Genomic DNA, 12,185 nt, shown 5'->3' with positions numbered 1-12,185 from the left:
CATATCCACATACAGTAGCGTGTACCTATTGCCCTATCTCACTTACATACACACTTTCATGTGGTGCCATCTGCGATTGCCTATGGGGGACTCAGCGGACTTTCCTAGCTGTGAGCGGGAAGCCCAATTCAAAGCAGTGGGAAGCTGACACAGTCGATCACGTGTAATTAGACATGCATTTTTGCACAGGGCTTTCTGCCTGCAGCTATTTGGAAACCCCACTGAGTATCCCGCGGGTCGGCCTCACAGGTAAGTGTGAATGAGGCCTAATGGTTATTTTAAAGGAGAAAGAGCAACACCTTCTGTGTAATATTTAAGTGTTTATTCCAAGAACAGATTGGCAACTTGCAAGATAAAAGGATACAAATTATTCAGGCCTGATAACGGAGCATGCATGCTCTAAACACGTGCTATGCCCACCACCCTCAGCTTCCTGTGCTGATGCCATCTCTGCTCTTCCGGGGTTCTCGGACCATCCGGGAAGTGCTTGGAGCCACCAGCACCATCAAATGCTCCATGCTAGTATAGGATTTAGCAGGATCTGACCTGCAAGCTGTAGCAGTGTCTACCTACCTCCGATGAGCGTTTTTTATTATTTTATCCTGTAAGTTGCCAATCTGCTGTTCTTGGAATAAACACCCCTCCGAAGGCGCTGCTCTCTCTCCTTTACGTTGCCTACGGAGTACCTTCTAGCTATTTAGAGCAGCAGCCACTGAAACCCCAGCATTTGTTACATCGGATATAGAGACTGTATCTACTACTCCATTAACATTGTGGACAACTTTATTTCTTAGTGCGCCGGATTAGCTCTCTTTTTCTCTATTGACTAAAGGTTATTTTCTTTAAAAAAGGAGAAATCCAGTCTAAACAGAGAGGTTTCTATAGTTGCTGTATAGCCTACTGTCAGTTTTATTTGATTTTCTGAACCTAGTATGTTTATATTATCATTAGTTAGTCCTTTATTTCAGCAACTAGAATTATTTTGTGTTTGTGCGTAACCTGCCTTTTAGGTTGAGCCAAGCTATGAGAGTCAGTGCTGAACTGGGACTAGATGGGGGCAAAAGCTTCACCTCCCTGTAGTGGTAGTGTAGTCACATGCGCACTTCCCTCTGTATTCTTAACAGAATTGATCAGATGGCAAATTCACCAAAACGTCATGTATACAAACTTTAAAAAACTCATATGTATACAGGTATCCATTCTTGTATATAGGTATCCATTCTTGGCTGTGGATTACCTGAGAGTTGGTATCTTCATATTTAGCAGGAACCCATTTTTTGGACCAACTATTGGGCTAATGGGGTTGATTTACTAAAGATTAATAGGCTATCTACTTTGCAGGTGAATTTTCCCTTAGCTTAGTGCAGGTGGTTAAAATTCAAGGATAAGTTCACCTTTGGGAACATATTACATGTTCCACCCATTTTTAGGGTAGAACATATAACATGTTGCCACTCTTGCAGCCTCCCGCCGATCCCCCCTCCCCCTTGATTGTGTCAGCTGGCCGGGAATCTTTCGCCAACATGGCTGTGTTATTCTTTCACAGAAATTATTATTATACAGAATTTATATAGTGCCAACAGTTTGCGCAGCTCTTTACAACATGAGGGCAGACAGTACACTTACAATACAAATCAATACAGGAGGGATCAGAGGGCCCTGCTCGTTAGAGCTTACAATCTAAAAGGGAGGGTCAAGTGGAAACAAAAGGTAATAACTGTGGGGGTGAGCTGATGGAGAAACTGAAAAAAAACTGTTGTTAGGCTTGAGTACAGTGGGTGCCACCGATATTGTGTCAATCTCACCGCTGTTAGCAGCGATATTGACACCCGCAAGCCCCGTTGCCCCAGCACCAAGCTATGTCACTCCTCCCGCGAGCCGCCCCAATGCATTCCTATGGATGCACGGCATCTCATGGGGGTGGCGAGCGCGAGAAGCACAGCTTGCAGGGGTGATTTCCAGCGTGATCCCATCACGCTGGAAACACAATATCCGCAGCACCTACTGTAGGCACAGAAATCTGTGAATGAATGAACTACAAGTACCGACAGTCTTTGCTGCTGATGGCTTGTAGTTGCCATTAAACTACCAGGGTGCTAGTGAGCACTCTAGGTAGTTCATTGAGTCCTCCTCTCATTGTGTAACTGCCTGCCCATATGAGGTACAAGCAGACAGATACACTGACAGTCTGTGGGAGCCTGAGACTGCACCCACGATCTATTGATTGCAGGTGTAATGCTTTATAGACTCATAAAAAAATAATAAATGCACATTTTTGTTTTTTAGCTGAAAATAAATAAATAAATAAATATATATATATATATATATATATATATATATATATATATATATATATATATATTCTAATAGTTTTTTATGTCCCCATCATAATCAAGAAGATTGATCTGGTCTTGAAGATTTGGTCATATAGTCATATGGCCAATTAGTGTTTCTGGTAAAATTGTGAAACACGTTTGTAGTTTCTGACAAATATTTAACATGGGTAGCATTAAACCAGGAAACTACGAGGAGCAACACAACAGGTAAATATATATCCAAAGCCAAAATTTTTGTTAAAGAGGAGCTCCAGTCTATAAAAAAATAAGAGTCAGTAGCTACAAATACTGTAGCTGGTGACTTTTAATATAAGAACACTTACCTGTGCAGGGATCCCACAATGTCAGCACCCCGAGCTGATTCGTCAGTCGGCTTCAGGTGCAGACATTGTAAGTAAGGGAAACTGGCAGTGAAGTGGGGGAGGGTGCAAACAAGCGGTGCCTCCCCTTTTGGGCGGAGCTCCGGTTTAAGTTTTTTTTCCTATCTGCGTCTCATTTGGAAAAATCTTGTTGACACAACAGAGAGTGAATACATATGGGGAATCACCTCTTAGACAGTTGTTACAGGGACAAATGTTCCCATTAGAAGATTTCACCTCTCTGGCAGCTAATAAATATGGATTTTCTCTCTTTTTCTGTCTTGGTGACAATAGTCACTAGGACACATAAAGACCGAGATCACAGAGACACAGACAACAATAAGAACCCGACTGGGAGTTCTAACCCTTCCTTACTCTATAAAGACAAAAAAAAAACGTAAAATAATAAAGAAATACTTTAATTTTATGTTTACCTACAATTTGCTCCTATTATTTAAACTCAAGCATACACCGTGAACTCAGCTTTCTATTTAGGGAGATTAAACATACTTGGCCTAACTACGTTTTAAAATGTATTCAATTCTAAAGTCTGTTACTGAGCTATTGAGTATTTGCTGCATATAATATTTCTTGTAAGCAATAGGGAATGCCATATTATCTTGTCTAGAATACCAAAAAGCCCTACAACTCATTCTTATACCAGACCATAACCAAGAACAGACAAGCATGAAAGATTTATGTAATCTTGCATATAACGATGTACATTCTTACACAAAACATCCATCTGTAAGTGTCATGTCAGTCAAAAAGAATCTTTGATGGTTGGTTACAGCTGTGCAGTCTCTTCTGGCACTGCCGCCCTAGAAAATGCTAAATGTGGCTGCTCTGCTCTCTGCCATCTGCAGCTCAGCTTATCCATTTTGCTCTGGCATTTCATGCGCTGCACAGGGCACCGAAAGAGGCCAAGATGACAATGTAGAGTGACAGATTCATTTCCTCTAGAGGGTACATATTCTGGTATGTGGCTGTGCCACCCTTCTCTTCGAGATTTGCTGAGCAGCTACTGGTATTTGGCTTTTTGTTGCAGTTATCTCCTGAGTATACAGTATTTGCTCTTTTTATAGGCTTCAAAGAGCAGTTAAAAATAATATGCATATTTTAATTGCATTGGATTCTGAATCTCTTTAACTATATTTTGTAATTTTAAAGACTCTGATAAGCCTAATTGATATCCAAAATGGTCACGTAACATATTTTGTTATGATTTTACCATAAATCCACCCCTTTCTGCATAAAACAAACATGTTCTATATATACCCTTACTGGTGTCTTCATGCCATTCAATAACGGCCAATTACACGATAAGGAATCTGCGTTTGTTACGGTCTGTGACCACTCACCTTCAACCTGTCTTAGGTAAGTAGATTGGAGCAGAAACTCTTTTGTGTTGTATGGGATTATTTCCGATTTGGTGTAACATGTGCGGTTATTTAGTATGATGCAGTAGAAGGCAGTGGCAAGACACAGGAAGATTTAATATCATGGGTGAGTATTGGATTGCTTATCAGCGGCTGTCATGGTTCTAGTATGTGAAGATGGCCAGTGCTTGAGTTTAGAGATTTTGACAGCTCTTGCTAAAATATAAAGTTTGAACAGTCCTGCTTGTTGTTCCAAGTCAGTGACTCATCGCTTGGGTGTTGATAAAAGTCCAGATCCGTAAGGCAGATCTTAAGCCTCAACTATAAAAAACAATTCTGAGTGTTATGTCTTATATTTCTCTCATTACATAATTGCTTCAATTTCATGCAGAGGGGTGATCAATAATTTATAGCCCACATTTTACTGAAGTACTGAGGACCTTATAAAATCTGAACCTTTCATTGAAGTATGGAGTGCTGTGATGGAATACAGGAGGTGCTGTCATAGCTTCCCATCATCTAAAGCAGCAACCTTACCAAGGGCTGGAAGAGCAGACATCTCACCGATGATGAGTAAACTGGTCTACCGCTGGACTCACTCCTGCTTCTTCTGCACCTTACTCTGTGGATTTAATGCACAGGGGCACAGTTAACTTCCTTTTCATTTTCTTACAGAAGCAAAGGTAGATTCAGGCAGGTTGCATATGTTTCAAAATTGTTGTGTGCAATAATAAGAACTCCTGAATTTGCAAGAGTTACGACCTCCAAAGGTTATTCCTGTATGTGCTAGTTCTGAGCCAAATGTCATAGTGAGTCACCAGGTGGTGTGCATGTGGGCTGTTTAGGTTAGCCGGTAACCTGTTCATCTCAGCATAACTTATACCAATTACATCAATAAGCTTAGGGCACTAAGTTATAGAGCAGCCCATTTAAAGTAGGAAAAATGTAAACCATTTTTGTTGAATTATATACTGTATGCTCAGAAGCAATCTCTACTGAAAGTTGCCTTTGCTGAACACTTCTGAAAAGGCTAGTTGGCTGGCAATCATTTTGTTCCATTGAATCAATTAGTAAAGCCAGAAGATAAGCAATTAAGCCAGAGAACTACCATTTTTAGTAGTAAAGCAATGGCAGCACACATTTTCATAAACACACCTTCAGCAAATGGCTGCTGTAATATTTCTATCTGTAGGGATTCCCTTTAACATCCTGTAGAATAGCACATACTTCATGTTACCTAATAACTGTAAAAAATGGCACAAACTGCTATGCCTTACTGGCACCTGTACATATACGTCGGCAGTGTAAAGATGGATATCTAGGTACTGGCAGCAGCTGCTGCCACAACGGAGGTATCCATCTTTTCGACCGGCGGTTCTGTGTACGATAATGGTGGTCTCCTCAGTGGATTCACTGCGAGATCACCATTATTGGCGGGGGAGGGGGGCCTCCCGCCTCTCTCCCGCGCCCTTGGCCGCTTACTGGAGCCGTCGGCAGCAGTGGAGGCGATCTGGACCTGTTCATGGCTGGGTATGGAGACGAGTGAGGGGAAGATGGCCCCCACCCGTCTCCATACCATAGTAGGGCGGAAGTGACATCATAACGTCACTTCCACCCATACGTCTTAAAGATCAATTTTTTTGTTGTAATTTTTTCAAATGACAAATTATTATTATTTTTTATTGCATTTAAGTCCAAATATGAGATCCGAGGACTTTTTGACCCCAGATCTCATATTTAAGAGGATCTGTCATGCTTTTTTCTATTACAAGGGATGTGAAAAAATAAATAAAATCAAGTAAAATAAATAAGAAAAAAAAATCATTTTTAAAGCTCCCCGTCCCAAGCAGAAGCGAACGCGTACCTGAGTAGGGTCCGCTTATGAAAACGGTGGTCAAACCACACATGTGAGGTATCGCCGCAGTCATTAGAGTGAGAGCAATAATTTAAGACCGCCTCTGTAACTCAAAACATGCAACCTGTAGAACGTTTTAAACGTTGCCTATGGAGATCTTTAAGGGTAAAAGTTTGGCGCCATTCAACGAGCAGGCACAATTTTGAAGCGTGACATGTTGGGTATCAATTTACTTGGCGTAACATTATCTTTCACAATATTAAAAAAAATTGGGCTAACTTTACAGTTGTCTTATTATTTTATTCACAAAAGTGATTTTTGTCCAAAAAAGTGAGCTTGTAAGACCACTGCACAATACAGTGTGACAAAAAGTATTGCAATGACCGCCATTTTATTCTCTAGGTTGTTAGAAAAAAAAATCTATAATGTTGGGGGTTCTAAGTAATTTTCTAGCAAAAAAAATTGTTTTTAACTTGTAAACACCAGAGCAGAGAGAGGTAAGGATCTGCAATAGATGGTAAAAAATCTTTCAAAAGTATTTAGTTGACCTGGAGAAATTTTCTTTTCAGCAAAGCTGGCATTTCACTTTATAGTGTTTCTTTCAGACAGTGCTATGTGCTCTTTAGAGTTCATAGAACACTTTAGAATCTATTAGGTATATTATTAGTATGAAAAATGCCAGTAACTAAATTACCTATAGTATCTTAAAACATTTCAATTATGTGTTTTTTTTTCCCCCCTGTAGAAACTAAATATACAGGACATGCTCTTACTTTGCTTAAAGAATGTGAACTTCAAGAATTTGACGGGTATGTTGATTAAATGCATAGCTGCTTAATAGAAATAATTTTTAGCTGCTTACTTAGCAAATTTAGCCGTACATAAATGGTACGTAGATGTATGTTTACCATAGAAGAAAGTACCTCAATAAAGTGCATCTATAAAAAAAACGTTGGCAATTCAAATCAAGCATATTGTGAAAAAAATGTATAAGCAGAGGTTACCTTTTTGTGTGTACTCCAGAGATCGGATCACATTTACTAGCAAAGTTTAAGGATTGGGCCTCACACACATTCCTTTTGGCCAATGATCATTAAGACTGGCTATCATAGGGATAGGAGAAGCACCTCTACACGGAAATTAATTTCCAACAGCTGGAGGAATGATGCCTTCAGACTCCCTCCTACTAATCTGTCTAGCCAAAGGTGAACTTATTAGGGAAGGAACTTGGAGACATAGTTTCCCTAAGGTGCATGTGGAAGGCCTAGGAAGCCTATGCTCAGGAAAAACTGGGGATCCCATTTTTGTATATTTATCCTCCTCAAATTTTTTTTTTTTGCATAGTTGTTATATCTTTACTGTATTTTGTGTACACATTACGACTAGTAGTCCATCACAAGCCTCTTGTGGTTCAATACTGTGTTATGTCACAGTGGGAGGATAGCATCCATATTAAAGAGATTCTCTGTCACCCTGACCATGTAGGGCAAAGTGACAGTGTCCCCAGAAAGGGCCCCTCCCAACCATCTTATCTTAACCTTGTCTGCACTACCTCTCTGCTCCTTCCTCGTAGGTGATGTAGGAGAATGGTAAGTCTTGGTAGTCCATAATACTGACTCAACTGTTCATGTACTAAGATTTAGAAGCCATACTCGAGTCTGGTATCTGTGCTCTAGTGGAGTGGTATTACATTTTAAGTAATAAAGCTCTTGTTTACCAAAAAGCCAGTAAGAGGTCATTGTTATTATCCTAGTTTCTGATTTATTCCAATTATACACTGCTACAATCCGTGTTAGCTAACGGCTACAGAAATTTTAAATAGTAAGTACACACAGAATTGGCATTTAAATTATAGTTATACACTGGTGGACCAAATCATGCTAGCCTCTTATATTCCTTGTGAATTAGGCTGGATTCACACCTATGCATTTTTAGTGCTTTTTGCATTTTGCAGATTTGCACTGCAGAACGTGTCCCATAGGAAACGTTAAATGAACTGTAGTGCAAATCTGCAAAATGCAAAAAGCACTAAAAATGCATAGGTGTGAATCCAGCCTTATGCCGCGTACACACGAGAGGACTTATGTCCGACAGACCTCCAAAGGAGTTCCGCCGGAGTTCCGACGGAGTTCCGACGGAGTTCTGGCGGAGTTCTGGCGGACTTTTCGACCGAACGGACTTGGACACACACCATCACACCAAACTCCGACGGAGTCGAACGTGATGACGTACGACTGGATTTGAATAAGGAAGTTCATAGCCAGTAGCCAATAGCTGCCCTAGCGTCGGTTTTAGTCCGTCGGAGTAGCATACACACGAGCGGATTTTTCGAAAGGGACCGGGTCCGGCGGAGTTCCGTCGGGAAAATTTGAAGCATGCTTCATTTCTAAAGTCCGTCAGACTTTGGCGAATCAAAAGTCCGTTGCAGCCCACACACGATCGAATAGTCTGACGGACTCAGTCCGTCAGAGTTTGGATGTTGAAAAGTCCGCTCGTGTGTACGGGGCATTAGGCTTAAGCTATGAGATATTCTTGATAAACTACCTGGATGTAATATACACTCACTTCTCATGCTTCAGTTGGAGAACATGTAAACCAAATGTAGAATGCAACACTGAGGTGGAAATTAAACTGTAGTGACCACAGTGGGCCACATCAAGCCTCCAATAGAGATGAGTCTGCTGTTGATTTGGCTGTTCTGCATTTACGTAGAACTGAAACATCCATTTTGGGTGTATTGCTGCTTCTATCTGTACTATGGGTTCAAGGTTCATGTATGTAATGTAATTATTTTTTCTGTCTATGCCAAGAGTTAATACAGTAAAACTGGAAATTAAGCTCCTAATAAAATTGAGGGTTCCCTAAAGCAAAAACAGTCAACTCAGAAATGTGTGAACATATGTTTACAAGTAATTTCATTATAATTATGCTCCTTATTAGAACCCAAGATTGTCATTGTTTTCTTTTGTGCAGCCTTTGCAAAAGAATTCTTTGTCCTCTCAGCTAAAACAATGTCCTTTTCATTATTCTGTATTTACATATTGCTGACTATGTTTGCAATCTATGTACAAATAGGCAAAAATATATTAAGTTAAAAATCCAAATAAAGAATTAATGTGTATGCAATAACTGTTCATTTTTCAGATCTAGGACTGATTTAAATTAGAATTTTGTATGTACTCTACAGTATTTTATACCATTTGAGCATGTGATTTTCTGTGAAATAAAGTAACGTTTGGGTAGGAACATCTAAAACTGATTTATTTTCAAGGAGTTTTTAGTAATGCATTGCAAAAAATAATCATTACATACCTTTGTTTTGCATGATAAAATTGTTATGGTCACATATAAATGTAGTTTGTGCCATGCGTCACTCTAAGCCCCGGTTCACACTGCCGCTATTTTTCCTGCGGCTTGAGAGTTCAAAGTCGCATGACAAGTTGCACCCCATTAACAGCAATGGAAATGTTCTTATACATGCAATTCAAGTCACCCCGACTTAGAAAAAGGTTCATGCACTACTTTGGTGTGACTTGCATTGACTTCTGCTAATGCAAGCTGTTATGAAGTCGTGCAGAGATGACCGCTTCAAAGTCACATGACTGCGCTAGTTTGAACCGTGCCTTAAATTCAGTTTTTTGATACTTTATATAATAGTGAAATGATAAAAATTGACTTTTTTTTTTTTTTTTTTTAATCTTTATTTAAATTTTTTCCATACAAAAAGTATAAAACATAGTATACATATACATATGCATCCTACTACCCCCCCCCCCCCCCCTATAGCCCTACTACCTCTTCATATTTCTTCGTTGATTTAAACAGTTTCCATTGCTTCCATTTCTTTCGAAATTTCTTTTCCCCGCTCTCCTCATCCTCTTCCCATCCCTCCATTCTATACATGTCCTCTACTTTACCTATCCATTCCCTCAATTTTGGGGCTTCCGCCTGTCTCCAGTTTTTTGGTATCAAGCTCTTTGTTACGTTTATTAGGTTTCCTATGAGGCCTTCTTTGTACTTTTGAGTTGGGGTGTCTGTACCATGGAAAAGACATGTCCATGGGTTTTCTAGTACCTGAGTTCCTGTTATTATTTTTATTAAAGTTAATGTTTCTCTCCAGTAATTTCTAATTTTTGGGCATTCCCACCAGATATGTGCCGCAGTCCCTTGCTGTCCACACCCTCTCCAGCACATCCCGAGTTGCTCTTCCTGATATCTCCTCATCTTGTCTGGTGTCCTATACCATCTAGCAAGGCTTTTATAATTCATTTCTATTGTATTAAGATTTTCCGATGTCCCGTGTGTTAAGTGTAAGATTTTTTCTAAATTCTGTTTCTCCCCTCGTGGCCCTATTTCTTCTTCCCACTTTTTTATATATATAGGTACCTCCGTCTCGTCCACTTCTCCCAGCATCTTGTATATCTGTGAGATATTTACTCTTATTATTTTCCCCTCACATATCCGCTCTAAGGCGTTAAGGTCTGTTCCACTTCTCAGTGGTTGTGGCAATGATGAGACAAAATGTCTGAGCTGGAGGTACCTCCATCCATCTATATCCATGTACTCCTGTAGTGTTTCTAACGTGTTTATTTTACCCGCATTTATTATGTGTCTCAATTGAATATCTTCTCTTCTAATCCAGTGTCCTCCCATAGTGCTCTTCCCCGGTGGAAATAAATTATTTTCTTTTAATGCCATTAGTGGAGAGTTGTATTTCCACTTATTATGCTTGTGAATTCCATCCCATATTCTAAAAACGTTTTTTGTGAGTGCAAGTGTTGTTGGTCCGAGTGATCTGTGTTTTGGGGGTATCCAAATTTCCTTTCCTAATCGTGTCTCTGCAGCGCTGTGTTCTATTGCCACCCATCTTTTTTCATTATCTAATTTTGTCCACTCCACCACCCGTGTTAATACTATAGATTCGTAATATTTCTTAAAATCCGGTACTTTTAGACCTCCCCTCTCTTTTCCCAGTTGTAATACCTTTAAGGCTATTCTAGGCTTCTTATTTTTCCAGATGAGCTTGGTTATTAGACGTTTAATAGTATTAAAGTAGACTGGGGGAATATATATCGGTAACATCTGTAACTTATATAATATTTTTGGTTGTATGATCATCTTAAGGGCATTTATCCGGCCAAACCAGGACAATGGTTTCATCATTATTTTTTTTGTGTCTTCTCTTACTTCGTCCAGTAGGGGGATATAGTTTATCTCATAGATTTCCTTTAATGAGGCTGCCAGCTTTATACCTAAATATTTAATTTCCTTTTTCCATAGGAAGGGAAATTTGCCCTTGATATCCTGTTCTTCCCCACTGCTCGTGCTGACACTTAAAACCTCTGTTTTTTTTAAATTTATTTTAAAATTTGATAGATCTCCATATTGCTCGATACTCTTTACCAAATTTGGCATGGAGATTCTAGGTTTTGTCACATAAAATAGGACATCATCCGCAAATGCGGCTACTTTATGAACCTCTTCCCCCAGCTCAATTCCTCCTATATCGGGATTTTTCCTCACTGTCTCCAGCAGTGGTTCCAAAGTCAACACGAACAGTATGGGTGACAGTGGGCAACCCTGTCTAGTCCCATTGTACATTCTAAAGGGGTCAGACAAGTTGCCGTTTACCCTTACCACTGCCATTGGGCACTCATAGAGTGTCTTTATCCAACTCAGGATTCGGATACCAAATCCCATTTCTTTCAACGTGCCCAGCATAAATCCCCAGTCTACTCGGTCAAATGCTTTTTCTGCATCTATTGACAAGAGAAGACTGGGGATTTTGCTCTCTTGGGCTTTCTGGAGAAGCAATAGTGTCCTCACTCCATTATCCCTTCCCTCTCGGCCCCCCACGAACCCCACTTGATCTGGGTGGACCAAGTTCGGAACTATTTTTTTCATTCTAGTAGCTAGTATTTTTGCGAATAATTTTATGTCGGTATTTAATAATGAGATTGGTCTATAGTTTGAACATATCATACCTTCCTTCCCTTCTTTCAATATTGTGGAGATAATTGCTAGAGAGGCTTCCTTACCCAGTCCGTATTTTATATCTAGGCCGTTAAAATATGCACATAACCTTGGTGACAAAATTTCCCCAAATTTTTTATAATATTCTATTATATAGCCGTCCGGGCCCGGGCTTTTCCCTCCTGTTGTTTCTTTTATTGCTTGGTTTACTTCGGATGTTGTTATAGGAGAATCCAATTCCTGTACTATTTCCTGTGATAGTGTAGGGACCTTAGCGTTTATT

At 39.8% G+C, this 12,185-nt stretch overlaps 1 protein-coding gene across 2 annotated transcripts in view; it reads left to right on the top strand.

Moving 5' to 3' along the window:
- The window catches only part of CERKL (CERK like autophagy regulator), a 214,112-nt gene that overhangs the window by 135,489 nt on the left and 66,438 nt on the right, over positions 1 to 12,185 (top strand). For both annotated transcript variants that reach the window (XM_077448122.1, XM_077448121.1), the window contains exon 4: positions 6,675 to 6,738. In XM_077448122.1, the coding sequence (XP_077304248.1) occupies positions 6,675 to 6,738 (64 nt within the window). The remainder of the gene's footprint in view (positions 1 to 6,674; positions 6,739 to 12,185) is intronic.

The sequence above is a fragment of the Lithobates pipiens genome, unplaced genomic scaffold (genome assembly GCF_037356315.1).
Source record: "Lithobates pipiens isolate NorthernLeopardFrog02 unplaced genomic scaffold, aLitPip1_a1.2 Scaffold_22, whole genome shotgun sequence".
In the NCBI taxonomy this organism is placed as follows: Eukaryota; Metazoa; Chordata; class Amphibia; order Anura; family Ranidae; genus Lithobates; species Lithobates pipiens.
This window is presented reverse-complemented; position numbering and strand designations above follow the sequence as displayed.